General features: G+C 38.2%; 1 protein-coding gene and 1 long non-coding RNA gene across 5 annotated transcripts in view; one reads left to right on the top strand and one right to left on the bottom strand.

The window, feature by feature from the left end:
* LOC115232373 (myosin heavy chain-like) overlaps positions 1 to 15,689 on the top strand; it is a 141,274-nt gene that overhangs the window by 51,483 nt on the left and 74,102 nt on the right. For all 4 annotated transcript variants that reach the window (XM_036508587.1, XM_036508595.1, XM_029802228.2 and 1 more), the window contains 3 exons: positions 3,838 to 3,969; positions 8,070 to 8,240; positions 12,374 to 12,494. In XM_036508587.1, coding sequence (XP_036364480.1) covers positions 3,838 to 3,969; positions 8,070 to 8,240; positions 12,374 to 12,494 — 424 coding nt within the window. The remainder of the gene's footprint in view (positions 1 to 3,837; positions 3,970 to 8,069; positions 8,241 to 12,373; positions 12,495 to 15,689) is intronic.
* LOC118765878 overlaps positions 6,015 to 15,689 on the bottom strand; it is a 15,712-nt gene continuing 6,037 nt past the window's right edge. The window contains exons 2-3 of the long non-coding RNA XR_005001785.1: positions 12,775 to 12,781; positions 6,015 to 6,027 (exon numbers count right to left, since the gene is read on the bottom strand). This is a non-coding gene — a long non-coding RNA (uncharacterized LOC118765878). The remainder of the gene's footprint in view (positions 6,028 to 12,774; positions 12,782 to 15,689) is intronic.

Genomic DNA, 15,689 nt, shown 5'->3' with positions numbered 1-15,689 from the left:
TGAGGTTGTGAGCTCGAATCCCGGACCGGGCTGCGTGTTGTGTTCATGAGCAAGGCACTTTATTTCACGTTGCTCCAGTTCACTCAGCTGTAGAAATGAGTTGCGACGTCACAGGTGCCAAGCTGTATCGGCCCTTGCCTTTCCCTTGGACAACATCGGTGACGTGGAGAGGGGAGGCCGGTATGCATGGGCGATTGCTGGTCTTCCATAAAACAACCTTGCCCAGACTTGTGCCTCAGAGGGTATCTCTCTAGGTGCAAACCCATGGTCAGTGCCTGACCGAAGGGGGTCTTTACCCTTTATATATATATATATGTATACTAGCACAATGACCTGGCAACGCCGGGTCATAGTGCTAGTGCATGCATATACAGCTGCGTGTGTGCACACATACATGTGAGTACTGTCCAAATCTCCAACCAATCACATACAGCTAGCAGGCACTCAATTGGCGTATCAAGTTTAATTGGGTTTTGGATAGAAAATTCACAAAAAAGTCACTTCTATTGATTTTTTAATGGATTTGCGGGGTGACTGGGGAAATGTAAAGATGTGCACGACCACCCTTGGACGGTTTTGAATGACCATAGAAAGTGCGAGCCCTCTAACTGAAAAATTGTGGATTTGTATAAGGGACACGCACACAGACATTTTGCCATCTATATATATATACTAGCAGTATCGCCCGGCGTTGCTCGGGTTGTAAGGGAAATAACTATATAAGCATTTTTAGAGAGTTATAGCCAAAAAATAGCAAAAAAATGCATTAAAAATTGAAAAAAAATTAAGGTAAATTTTTTTTTAAATCGTTGACACATCGTAGATAATTTTAGAGAGTTACTTCCCTTATATAAAAGCGAAAAAAATGCATTAAAATGGAAAAATATGATGGTAAATTTTTTTTAAATCGTAGACTCATCGTAGACGCGCGCTAATACCCAGAAGGGCTCGATATGAATCATGACGATAAGATACCCGCTTTTGGTTAAACTGCACCGCAAAATGTGGGAGTAGTTACGAATCTAAATCGTAGGAGACAGACACACAACTTCACTCTTATATAAAGATGCTTTTTTTTTTCAGTCATAGAGTTAGATTTATGAAGGTCTTCAGTAGAAAATCCTTCGAATTCTGACTCGCTGCTTGATATAATGAAATTCGTATCCATTTTTTGTCAGAATTACAAATTTTGAAAACACAATAGGAACAAATTTCGGAAAAAAATCTCCCATAATTCACGGAATTAAAATTACTTATCGATTTTTGTACAAAACTGTATTTGAAGTGTTTACGAAGTATAATACGTGTTTTCACGAATGTACTAAAGAGATTTACTCTGATATTCTCATTTAAATATGAATAGGTAAATTCGGGCGGTTTGGTAACGAAAGGGTTAAACGGATGCATACATTTATTAATAACTATATATAAGTGTCGTCTGTTTATACATAAACACTGTTTCATACTTTCAGTTTAGTCTTCCTCAAATCACTCTGTCGCTATTTACTCTCTTCCAAGAACATTTTCACTGACTCTTATCTCTTAGCTTGCCATACATTTTACTCATGTATCTATCAGCGTGATAGACAGAAACAAATATTACATCGCCATCGCATTCTATTGTCTACCTGTCAACACACGCACAGTGAATTAGTTTCACTTTATTCGTTGCACACTGTGTGTGTGCGTTTGCATGTGCTGTAAACCAGACTAAGAAAAGCATTTGACATACACACCAGAATGTGAGTTTTCTGTAAATTTTGCTTAATTGGAGTTTAAATTTTAAAAACTGGACCTGGCATGACCCGATGCATTCTACTCTTAAAAATGCTAGGTAAATTGTAATTGAAGAAATCCTATATTGTAGATTTCTATAAGTGACAAAGGGAGGCAGATAAAATCTGCCTTTTATAATAAGAGATATATATACTCTTTTACTTGTTTCAGTCATTTGACTGTGGCCATGCTGGAGCACCGCCTTTTGTCGAGCAAATCGACCCCGGGACTTATTCTTTGTAAGCCCAGTACTTATTCTATCGGTCTCTTTTGCCGAACCGCTAAGTGACGGGGACGTAAACACACCAGCATTGGTTGTCAAGCAATGCTAGGGGGACAAACACAGACAAACAAACATATACACACACATACATATATATATATATATATATATATATATATATATACATATATACAAGAGGCTTCTTTCAGTTTCCATATTCCAAATCCACTCACAAGGCATTGGTCGGCCCGGGGCTATAGAAGAAGACACTTGCCCAAGATGCCACGTAGTGGGACTGAACCCGGAACCATGTGGTTGGTAAGCAAGCTACTTACCACACAGCCACTCCTGCGTCTTATATATGTGTAAAATTTCAATAATCAGAAAATGGAGAAAACTTTTGATCAACAAACAAATTGGACCACATCAAAACATGACAACATTTCTATGACATACCATTTCTTATGGCCATTTCTGCTTCCAATATGCAACTAAGGTATTAGAAAAACACATACATTGCTAGAAATAAGAGCTAAAATGCTCTAATGCTGTAGTTAACACAAGCAGGTTTAACTGATACGGTAATGAAAATTACTGAAACTGACGCATCAGTATCAAGAATTCTCAATCAGCACTTTCCAGACGATTATGATCCCTGTTAGTGGATATGTTTTTATTCGTGTGCATTAACTACAGCATTAAAGCATTTTGGCACTTATTTCTAGCAATGTAAATGTTTCTCTAACATCCTAGTCATATTTAGTGACATTTTCCTTTTTGGTGAAAAATTGCAAACTACTGTTCATATTAATTTTATATATATATAGATACATACATACATATATATATATATACATAGATACTACATATATATATATATATACATAGATACTACATACATATATATATATATATATACATAGATACATACATATATAATATATATATACATAGATACATACATACATATATATATATATATATATATATATATATATATATATATATGCAACCGTGTGTGTATCGTTGGCGATTTTTTTCCTCTGTCTTCCCTTCTTTGGATCTTTCCTTTTCCTATGTTTCTGATGAAAAGCTCCACTTGAAACGTTTAATCCTCCTTCTTTCCTTCCTTTCTTGAGTGTCCAATAACACTATACTTGTTCCACGTCCTTACATTGTTGTGTTTTCTCTTTGTGTTGTCATGTTTGGATTAACTATATATATATATATATATGTAAAACAAATGAGAGAAAGAGAAAAGGGAGTTCACAAGACACTTTAATAATCATAACATTCATTTCAACCCACCTTGGACCATCTCTCACATGCAAGATTTTGGACAACTGGTTGTGATGTATCCTTTGGTGCAGATGTGTCTTGCCAGGAAACTTTTCAGAACTCAGTTTCACTTGGTCTGATAATAATGCATCTCATTATTTGCCTGTAGCTGGTTGTATACAAGGTTTTATAGTTTGGAATGCCATGGAATGGATACAGTTCATTTTTTTGATATAGGTAATGGACCTATGTATAGTTAATCATACATAAAACACATATAAAAGAATAAAAAATAAGAAAATAATTATTTTGATAAATATACAATGAGCTGTTACTATTTTTGCTTTGATAAAGATATATCTTTAATCAAGTCATAAAAAGATAAGACAATCTCATAGGAGATGAACTGATAAAAGCACAATGGCACACTTGAGTGGTTTTTCTTAGTCTTGCTCATGCCTGTCTATTAATTAATAATCGATAGTGTAAATTACAATATAATTGCACAACTACAGGATTGTATTTGGTTGCATCTGATTGCATTTATTTCTTGCTTCTAGCTTATTATCTTGAACATTTAAAGAGGACTCCCTTGTATGGACTGGACAGTAGAGTCTACGAGAAAATGAAATTTATACACAAGCCAGTTAGTAAATACAGACTTCACACAGATGATTTGGCACCAGTAAATGGTAAATTGTTTTAACTTTATACCATATCTTGAAGATCACTGAAAAGTAGTTGCTATTGTTGTTGTTGCTGCTTGTTTGTTTGTTTGTTTGTTGAGCGAAGCGGTCTTCATCCCAGAGCTCGCAAGATCGTGCCTCAGGATTGTCTGTAGAAGTCCGAAACGTGGTCCTTTGCAATTTGTAAGACCTGCAGAAGAGAAAACAGGTCAACCCCTGACACCAAGAGCATCGACGGATAGATGAATGCGCATCCAGGCTCAATGGTTGCGTAGGAAGTTGGGGACAAGGAACAGGAAGAAAGAGTGAGAGAAAGTTGGAGTGAAAGAGTACAACAGGAGTCACCACCACCCCCTGCCGGAGCCTCGTGGAGCTTTAGGTGTTTTCAGTCAATAAACACACACAACGCCCAGTCTGGGAATCGAAACTGACCGCGAGTCCACTGCCCTAACTACTGGGCCATTGCACCTCCACTGGTGTTGCTGCTTAAACCCAATTGAAACCTGATCAAACAAATCTCGGATCAAAAGTATATCAGTCAAATAAAGTTGAAAGAGGTAACCCCTGGACATTGCTGTCTCAAGCCCCAAGATTCATAAGGCCAGTTACACAGTTTCCATTACAAGTGACCAAGTTCACAACAATCCCTTGAAACAGGGTGCCAGTCTGACACAGTGTTACTCAGTTATAGTTGAGTAAATCAGAGCAATGAAATTAAGTATTTTGCTCAAGAACACAACACAGTGCCAGGAATTTAAACTGTGATCTTGCAGTCATGAGTGCAACCCTCTAACCACTGGGCTAATATCACTAAAGACTGTCTTGTTATTTTGTATATCAGCAAATACATTAGTTAACGTGTCCTTTATTTTTCGCTCAAGATAGTAGTTGTGGTTGATACCAGTGCCTCCTGACTAGCTCCCATGCTGGTGGCATGCAGTAAACACCATTCATGCGTGGGTCATTGCCAGTGCCAACTGACTAGCTCCTCGTGTCAGTGGAACATAAAAAGCACCATCCAAACATGGTCAATGCCAGCCCCCTTGCCCCAACAGGCTCCTGTACCAGTGGCATGTAGAAAGCACGATCCAAATATGGCCAATGCTAGCACTGCTTAACTGGCTCCCATGCCAGTGGTATGTAAAAAGCACCATCCAAACATGGTTGATGCCAGCCCCCTTGCCCCGACTGGCTCCTGTACTGGTGGTACGTAAAAAGTACCTACTATACTCTCAGAGGGGTTGGCCTTAAGAAGAGCATCCAGCTGTAGAAACATTGCCAGATCGGATTGGAGCCTGGTGCCGCCTCCTGGCTTGCCAGTCCCCAGTCAAACCACCCAACCCATGCCAGCATGGAAAACGGACGTTAAATGATGATGATGATGATAATAATTACATGTTATCTGGTGGGATTTAACTATTATTTCTAGCAATCCACCATGAAAAGGCTCACATATTTAGGAAGATAAATACTGTGAACTGAAATATTTTTAAGGGATCTGAAGCTAGTAATCCCAATACAGGCTCACCTATTTCTCCTGCCTGTGTCTATAAGTACGTAAGAAACCAATGGGACCTTTTTTCCTAGTCATCATCATCATCGTCATCATTTGTTGTCCATCTTCTATGCTGGTATGAGTTGGATGGCACAGCAAGATCCAATGAGCTCTTATGTCTACTTTAGGGTCTCTAAGGCTGAATGCACCTTCTTCTTACCAACCCTTTTACAAAATGTATGGAGTGCTTTTTACATAGCCCCCACTCGACTGAGGATAGGGAGTAGTACCGAAGGAGGTGGCTTTAAGCCTGGTAACAAGATGTTAAAATATAAGTGGACAGGGACAGGTGACTTGCAGTAGGGGAGATATACAGTAACCCCTGTTGGAAGAGAAAGAGGATGGTGGTGAAGCTGTGTCAGGCCACACCCTCAAGTTATGAAATTAGTAAATAAAAAAAAATTAGCTTCTAAACCTTTTAATTTAATCATTCATTTTTGTTTTGACCTCATAAAATGTGACTTCCAAGAATCTTTCATAACTCTACACTAGTTCCAAGTTCTTGATTCCTTTAATTTCCAATACATTCAATGAAAACAGATACATAAAACAGCAGAGTCTGTCCTTTATCCAGTGATCATGATTCCAAACCCAAAGAGGCACAGGTGTGGCTGTGTGGTTAAGAAGCTTGTTACCCAACAATGTCGTCTTAGGTTCAGTCCCACTGAGCAACACTTGGGGCAAATGTCTTCCGTTATAGCCCCAGGCCAACCAAAGCCTTCTGAGTGGATTTTTTTTTATGGGAACTGAAAGTAGACCATCATATACTTACACACACACACACACATGCACGCACACATGCACACACACATATGCATGCATACATGCACACACACACACATACATACATACATACATACATACATGGTGGCTGCCCCCTCGTTATCGAGTATGGCCATTGCACAAAGCTTAATCAATGTTGTTATCGTGCAATGCCTGTGCAAGAAGTTTTTTTTAAATTGAAGAAAGGCTGTGCACTGAGTCAATCCCACTCACTAAGCAACAGCAGCCATAATCCGAAAAGAAGAACAAGTCAACATCATCGGTAACCACTGAGCCGCAGATTTTATGTCGGAGTTATCCCAGTTAACTGAGTTACCTTCTCCTAGAAGGATGCCCTAACAAAGGCTAGGAATCCTTCACTCCCAATGGTTTAACTGCACGATCGGGTATTCAATCTGATTATTTCTATGTCCCTGCACATGATACAGCCTTAAGACATTTATTGGATGGCTGTTAACTCTCAAGAGTTCCTCCGCCCTTTGACGGGTTTTGTGTTTCATCCCGCAGGGTGTCCGATAAACACCCTCCTCACCAATCAAGCTTGGTGGGGTTGCCAGTTTAGTCGCCGACGACCCGACCATGCAACAGGTTGTACTGGGTTACATGTTACCAGTAGCACTCGAAAGTGACCTGACATACATACATCTGTTGGAAGGATAATCCCAAGACCAAATAAGAACCCATAGTATGGTAGGAGCCATAGCCACTCATAATATAATGGAGTACTGATGGAATGTTCCAGTGAAGACCTCAATAAAATGTAAACATAATAGACCTGACATAGTGATTTGGGATGGAGAAGAGAAACTGTGCACATTTGTGGAAATCAGCTGCCCAGCGGATGTTAACATAAAGCTAAAGATCAGCAAAAAAGAAAATACCTACCCTTAACTATTGAAGAATCTACAGCTAATTTATCCAAATTACAAGTTTAGGTTTATACCTGTAATTATTGAGGCACTGGGATATGTAACACACTGCCTAAATACCAACCTTGAGAAATTAGGCTTCTCAAAACCAGAAAGGAGAAAGCTGATTCGAAGACTGCAGATCCATTCCATCACTGGAACTGTGAAAATCTGTAAAACTTTCCAGAAGTTTATCATTTAAATATATATGAGCATGTCTAGATATGTAACTATATGCATGAGAATACATACACAAAACAAGACATATAACTCTGTACATATACATACTGGCAACAACTTCGCTCGAATGTTTTTTCATGTGCCATCGGCACAAGTGCCAGTAAGGCGACGCTGGTAACAATCACTATATATATATATATATAAGAGGGGGTGCTGCAAAGTTTCTGACTTTAAGGGTATTGTGAAAAGCCTGGTTGGAGGTCCAACCTTCTGAGTTCTTTAACAGGGCTTAGAAAAACTGAAGGATGGCTGCAATAAGTGTGTGATTCTGAGGAGGAAATATATTGAATAAAATCATAATTAAATTATCCTCCTGTATTTTCTTTGACTCAAAGCCAGAACTTTTCAGCATCCTCTCATATGTATGTATACATGTATACATCTGTGTGTATATACTCTTGTCATGACGTCGTGTGATGGTTGCAAGCAAGCCGTCATAGCCGAAATGTTGTTCATCTCTAGTTCTCCATGAAAATCATGTCTGGTCAATATCCAACCTGCTATTATTTATACATTTATCTATTTCTATAGTAAAAAAACCAAATTATTTCACGTCTCTCAAAGTTTCTAAACTTTTATAACATAAATAAAAATAGTTATATTTATTACTTTATCCATAGAAATCGGTAGAATTGAAGAATGTAGTGATACAGAATCGATAAGAACTGAAGACTTTGAAAGTCGGTTTCTCGAGCTGCTTGTATCTCCCAATTTTGAAGACAAAGATTTAGACTCAACAAAGAAAGCAGAAAAAGTTACCAATAAAATTGATGTTGGGAATGAAGAACTTGGTAAGTATTTCTATCAGTTGTGTCATTATAACTTTTGCTGTTGTTGTTGTTGCTGTTTCGTAGTTGTTTAGACAGACCAGTTTTGATCAGCCTGTCTTTATATGTATCTAAGACTCTTTTGTTCAATATGTTCTTTACTTAAGGCAGCAAGCTGGCAGAAACGTTAGCATGCTGGGTGAAATGCTTTGCGGTATTTTGTCTATCTTTACATTCTGAGTTCAAATTCCGCCATGGTCAACTTTGCCTTTCATCCTTTTGGGGTCGATTAAATAAGTACCAGTTACACACTTGGGTTGATATAATCAACTTAATCCGTTTGTCTGTCCTTGTTTGCCTTCTCTGTGTTTAGCCCCTTGTGGGTAGTAAAGAAATAGATATTTTGTCTGTCTTTACATTCTGAGTTCAAATTCCACCAAGGTCAACTTTGCCTTTCATCCTTTTGGGGTCGATAAATTAAGTACCAGTTGCATACTGGGGTCAATCTAATCGACTGGCCCCCTCCCCCAAAATTTCAGGCTTTGTGCTTAGAGTAGAAAAAAAAAAGAATATGTTCTTTACTTTTCATGACAGTGGAGTGTGAGTAGAAGATAAATCAGTTGCTATTTCTAGCAAGTTGAGCATCCTTGTAGAAACCCTTTCAGTGTCCCTTTGCTGTTGTTATTTAGCTCCTGGTCAATCCCAATTGAGCAGACTTATAATGAAAGATATTCCAGTTCCGACCATGACAACCTTGTTCTTCTCTCTAGCATTGTTCATTATGTCCTTCCCTATTCAAGCTGATAAAATGTGACTTCATCAAGTTTGGCTGCTATTTTTAAAAGACTGAGCAACCATGTAGTGGCTCTTTTGACAGCAGCATTGATGGTGGTGATAGTAGAAGTGTGGATCATCCTCATCCTTATCATCTTTTAATGTCCATTCTCCATGCTAGCATGGGTGGGACAGTTTGGAAGGAGTTGGCAAGGCTAGGAGCAACACCAGGCTCCATTTGTCTGTTTTGACATGGTTTCTACAACTGGATGCCCTTCCTAACACCAACCACTTTATAGAGTGTACTGGGTGCTTTTTATCTGGCACCAGCAGAAGTGCATTTTATGTGGCACCAGCACCAGTGCTTTTTATGTGGCACCAGCACTAGTGCTTTTTATGTCACCATGCACTTCCCCATGGCACCAGCTCTACCTATCTGCTCTCATGGACAAATTCTGTTTTAGTGGGTAGATCTTCTTGTGTACAGCAATGTGCCATATATCTCGGTTCTTCTTCACCTTTGTAAAGTTCAGTGTTTTGAGGCTGGCTATCAATACTTTTGTCTCATGTCTTCCTGGGTTGCTCTCTTCCACAGCTTCCATTCATTTTAAGTGATAGGTTTTTTTCTTTAAGCAACTGTCCTCATCCATCTGCATCACATGACCAAACCAGTGCAGAGACCCAACCTGAGAATAATATTCATCTGCAACAGCAATCAAAGCAGCAGCCACACTCAAACAACTACCAACATCACTACCACCACCACCACCACCACCACCACCAACGCCACCACCACCACTGCTACTACCCACTACTGTCATAATCATCATCATCATCTTTGCCATTGGCATGATACTTGGTCTATCAGTTGTTATTATCCTGCTGACCAATCCAGTGTGGTCAGATGAGATGATTATTTTATTATATGACAGAAACAGTTAAAGTGGTGGAGAGGCTAAATGTCACAAGGAAACAGTTTGACGAATTAACATTCAATACAAATTAACATCAAAGTAAAAATGAAAATTGAGATTTTGTTTGTTTGTTTATAGATTAATTTCCTCTAAATCTATTCTCATGATTTAGCCATTTAATCCTTTAATACTCCAGATATCTAATTTCCACCTAAAATACTACAAAGGATATAGTGTGGATTAATGCAAGGTTTTATAATATGTTGATCTGTTGATTCTCCAATGCTTTTCACAACGCTGTATTAGCTTCATTGCTTTTATTAATTTAATTGCTCAGTCTGTTGGGGGGAAAGGTAGCACCCCAGGGCTTTTTCAGAGATTTCATGATGTGTAGGAGGAATAAAGGAAGTTAAAACTCAAACTAGAGGTCTGGCTTGAATGCAGGAAAGTTCAGAAGGCTTCTGTTGATCAGTGTTGTCCATGTGTCTGTTTGTCTTTTATCTTGTATCTGCCTCAGTCATTAAATTGTGGCCATGCTGGGGCACCACTTTGAAGAATTTTTTAGTCGAATGAATTGACACCAGGACTTATCCTTTTTTAGGCAGCTGCTTATCCTACTGGTCACTTTTGCCAAACTGGTAAGTTATGGGGGTGGAAAAAAACACCAGCACCAGTCATCAAGGGTTGGTGGAGAACAAACACAGACTCAAAGACATGCACATACACAAGTGTGTATGCACATGCACACATGCACACACACACACACACACACACACACATACATATATAGATATATGTTTTAGTTTCCGTGTAGTTCCAAATCTACTCACAAGGCTTTGGTCAGCTCAAGGCTATAGGAGAAAGTGTCTGATGGTAGGATTGAACCCAGAACCATGTGTATGGGAAGTATACATGCAAGTCTCCCCTTTACACACCTCCAGTGTTTATACAAGGGAAAGCCTCAATGCATCTCTTATGGCACCAATCATGTCATCAGAGTTGCTGCCACAACACAGAAAACCGGAACAAATGCTGCAAGCCATCTTATCCAATCCGCTAACAGCTCCCTCAATCCACCATCCTGAAATTGCACCTCATCATCATCATCATTTAATGTCAATTTTCCATGCTGGCAAGTGTCAGATGATTTGACAGGAGTAGACAAGCCAGAGAGCTGCACTGGGCTGCAATTGTCTGTTTTGGCATGGTTTCTATGGCTGTATGCCCTTCCTGATGCCAACCACTTTCAAAGTGTACTGGGTGCTTTTTATGTGACACTGGCACTTCGTTGACTTTAAAAGAATGAAAGACAGTGTTGACTATGACAGAATTCCATCTCAGACAACAGAGACCTGGAACAAAGGCCACCCCCCTCCCCAGTACCTTATTGATTCAACTAATTTATTACTTTTGAAAGTTAGGATAGAAGATTTACAAAAACGTACTACCATTTGTTAGAAATAGCATTCAGATCCCCTGTCAAATAACACATGGCCATCTTAAACAAATTTCTATGTCATGAGTATTATTCGTTAGTATGGACATCATTAAACTATGTCAGGGTGTGGTTTGATGGTTATTTGACTGCTATTTCTAGCAGTAAGTAATACCCTCCATAAATCTTTTCCATTACTTTCAAAGGCAATGAAATAGCAGAATCTTTAGGGTGATGGGTAGAGCGATGATATATTTGTTCCAATTCTCTGTGTTTAAGTTCAATCCTGCTTATGGTTAACTTTGCCTTGCATCCTTTGTGGGTCGATAGAATAGAAACCCAGAATGTTAGAGGGACAGAACTATTAGAAGACCAGGCATATCTTGTGGTATCTCGTGAGGCTCTTGGCATTCTGATATGACAGTGTCTGTGATGACACTGGAGCCATGCAGTCTATTGGCCCAAGTAAGCAGACCTTCCTTTAGACATTGGTAGTGTGGTGAAAGGATGAAAGGCAAACTTAACCTTGGAGGCATTTAAAGTCGATGAAATACCACTAAGCATTTTGCCCAGCATGCTAACCATTTTGCCAGCTCATTACTTTGGTTTCAAATCTTGGTATAAGGCCAGTGGCTTCAGGGGAGGAGTAAGTTGATTATACCAACCCCAGTGTTTGACTGGTACTTATTCTATCAACCTCAAAAGGAATAAAGTAAAGTCACTCTTGATGGCATTTGAACTCAGAATGTAAAGTCAAGAGAGATGCCACTAAGCATTTTCCCCAGAATGGTAATGATTCTGCCAGCTCACCACCTTATATATATATATATATATATATATGTGTGTGTGTGTATGTATATATAACCTTATATATATATATATATATAACCTTATACATATATATCATATATAGATAATAAATTATATTATATTGTATATTTAAATTCAAATAAACAATTTCATAAATTTTTCTGTTTTCAATTACACATAATTTTTCATATGAAAATATCCTGGAAAAAATTTATTTCTCTTAGCACAAAATTTCTCAGCTGAGTCTTCTTTGAAATTGGAAAATGAGAATGAAGAACTGTGTTATATGAAGTTTAAGAAAGATCTTGAGGAAAGGCATCTGCAGAAGAATATGGAAGAAGTATGGTAAGAGAGTCTTAATATACCAGATTTCTTTAATCTTTTAGGATTTGCATAGATACAACATAGAGAGGGATTTGTTTTCTGTTGTGATTTGCTGAATCAAGCCTTTCATGAAGCAAATCTCCTTGAAACAAAGTTGCTTAATCTATCTTTTGATTTAAATATCATTCAGAGATATTGTTCTATTTTATGATCACATATCATTTAAATGTACCCAGCTGTTACAAAAGATACTCAGAGTCCTGTGACTTATCAAATACTGCAATTGGAATACAAGAATTACCAAGAAGCTGCATCAGTTTTGTCTCTTAAAAAGAATAAGGTAAGTGCTTGCTTCTCTTCTTTTTTTCCTTCATTAATTTTTCTTTAAAACAGACAAAATATTAAAAGTTAGTCCATTACATTTTACGGTATTTAAGGCATTTTGTGTCCAAAAAACAGGTACTTTTCATTTTTTTTTACTCTAATCACAAAGCCCAAAATTTTTGGGGGGAGGGGGCCAGTCGATTAGATCAACACCAGTATGAAACTGGTACTTAATTTATATTATTACTGTCATTTAGCCCACATTAGTTCTAATTGGTCAAAGATACTCCAGCTGTGACAATCTTATCTGTTTTTTGAGCTATACTGCCTCTAGGTGTACATTATTCATATCTAGCAGGGTCAAGCAACCATGTAGAAGAACCTTCATTGGACATTTTGTTGATGGAAAAGGGTGGGTACCCTAACACAGGGTCTCTGTGAGAAATTTGCTAAAGTGGAACAAGACTGTTTTCAGGGCTCCAGGTGGGGTGAGTGCTTCATTTCAGAATTCAAGGAAATTGGGATTGATGTTTTAGGGGCCAGCAGAATCCCTCTTCTCAGCTCTCCTGGTGCTGGACTGTCTCTCTTTTTATAGACTCTAGGTCAGTTCACAGTGACCCTCCTAATATTAGTTAGAGTTTATGGATGATCTTAGGGTAGCAATTTCTCAATTTACTGCCAGCACATAAATTCTGAGTAAGGAATTGAGTCAGTTGAATCAACCTCATTACTTGACTAGTATTTTATTTTATTCACCCTGAAGTGAGGTAAAAGCAAAGTCATTTTTGGTGATGTTTGAATTCAGAGCACCAAGGGATATCCAAATACCACAAGATATTTTTCCAGTGCTCAACCAACTCTGTCACTCAGCTAACCTCTAAATTGCTTATAAAATTGAAACTACTATTTAACACATTCTACTGTAGTGTCTAGGTTTGGTACCAGAGTATTGGGTATTCAACACCCTTAATCAACCATGTCAGGTGTGTTCTCTTCTCCCAGTCCTACAATGAGAACCACTGTCCCCAACTGTTTTCTACAAAAATTTTTCTGCAGACACAGGTGTAGTTGTGTAGTAAGAAGTTTGCTTCTAAACCATATGGTTCCAGGGTTCTGCCCCATTGCATGTGACCTTGAGCAAGTGTCTTCTACTATATAGTCTTTGGCCAATCAAGGCCTTGTGAGTGGATTTAGTGATAGAAACTGAAAGAAGTCTGTTGTGTGAATGTATATATATATATATATATATATATATATATATATATATATATATATATATATATATGTATGTATGTATGTATGTATGTATGTATGTATGTATGTATGTATGTATGTATATTATCATCATCATCATCATCATTTAACATCCATTTTCCATGCTGGCAATGGTTGGACAGCTTGGCAGATGCTGGGATGTGTGTGTATGTGTGTGTGTGTCTGCTTGTGTCTTTATGCCTGTGTTTGTCCACCACCACTTGACAACCAGTGTTGGTTTGTTTATGTCCACATAACTTAGTGGTTTATTGAAAGAGACTGACAGAATAAGTACCAGGCATAAAAGGAAAGGGAAAAAAAACAGTACTGGGGTTGATCCATTCAGCTAAAAATTCTTCATTCTTCAAAGTGGTGCCCCAGCATGGCTGAAATCTAATGACTGAAACAAGTAAAAGATAAAAGATAACATTCTCCAGCCATCGCCATCATTATTACACTGATTGGAGAATGCAGTTTGAAAATTATAATACTCAACGTGTGCATAAAAGTGTTATAGTTTTATTGTATCACAGAATAATTTGTTACTGGGTAAAATTTGAAATGCTTCAAGCCAAATCATGTGACCTGCCACCACATCACGTGATTCTCTTGTCCCCCTCCTTCCCATGTCATCCATTTGGTTTTGTTCCAGTAATGACCTAATCTATTGTGTTTCTAATTGGATTAAGATATTTTTTGTAAATTATTTGTGGCCTACTCAATTTTCATGCTTCAACCAATCACCTAATTCACCTTGCACTTAGAGTCAGCTCTGGTAGTGTGTTACAATATAATATATAGTATTGTAATGTATTATACTGTACTGTAGTGTAATATAGTGGTCTAGAGGTTTGTTATGTTGGACTTACAATTGTAAGGCTGTGGTTTCAGTTCTCAGATAAAATTATGCATTACATATTTGAGCAAAACACTTTATTTTATGTTCCTTTAATTTACTCAGATATAAAAGAGTAAAAACAGCAGCTGTGGTGAGACTGATGTTCTATAGCATGAAGCTAACCCTATGCTGAACAGATGTTCTATTAAGTAGGAAAATCCTGTGTTGAGCTGACATCCTATTAAGTGAGTTAAGCCAGTGGTGGCCTAACGTCCTATTCTGTGGGTTAACCCTGTGATAAATTGATGCTCTGTTAAAAGAAAGTAATGGTGGTGGGGAGGGCTTAATCCTGTGGTGGATTGAATATCAGTCCGTCATAGGATTACCTTCACCCCTATTCAGTAAGGTGTTTTGTAAACCCAGTCCCTTATAGGCCTTGCAAAGCAGGACAAGTTCCTACCTAATGACCCTGTAGGCCTGAAGCAAACTTTAACTTTTTTTAACTAATTGCACTATGATGAACTTTAGTTTACTCTAGAGTAATATAGATGGCATGTGTGCATACCACTACTCCCTTGCACATGGAGGTGCCACCAGTTCTTCTAATCCCTTGCCAAGAACCCCTACAAATTCTGTAGAATTGTCTTAGCCACCACTCCTTACATAAACCTTTGTGTGCCCCAGCGTTTAATAATATTGGTTACGCTTTTCTCCTGCACATTAACAATCTGCTGGCTCTCTCCTCTTCAATGACCTTCCACATTTCTTATAGATACTTAGAGTATCCACAGCTAGAAAAA

Source organism: Octopus sinensis, linkage group LG1 (assembly GCF_006345805.1).
Source record: "Octopus sinensis linkage group LG1, ASM634580v1, whole genome shotgun sequence".
Classification (NCBI taxonomy): Eukaryota; Metazoa; Mollusca; class Cephalopoda; order Octopoda; family Octopodidae; genus Octopus; species Octopus sinensis.
This window is presented reverse-complemented; position numbering and strand designations above follow the sequence as displayed.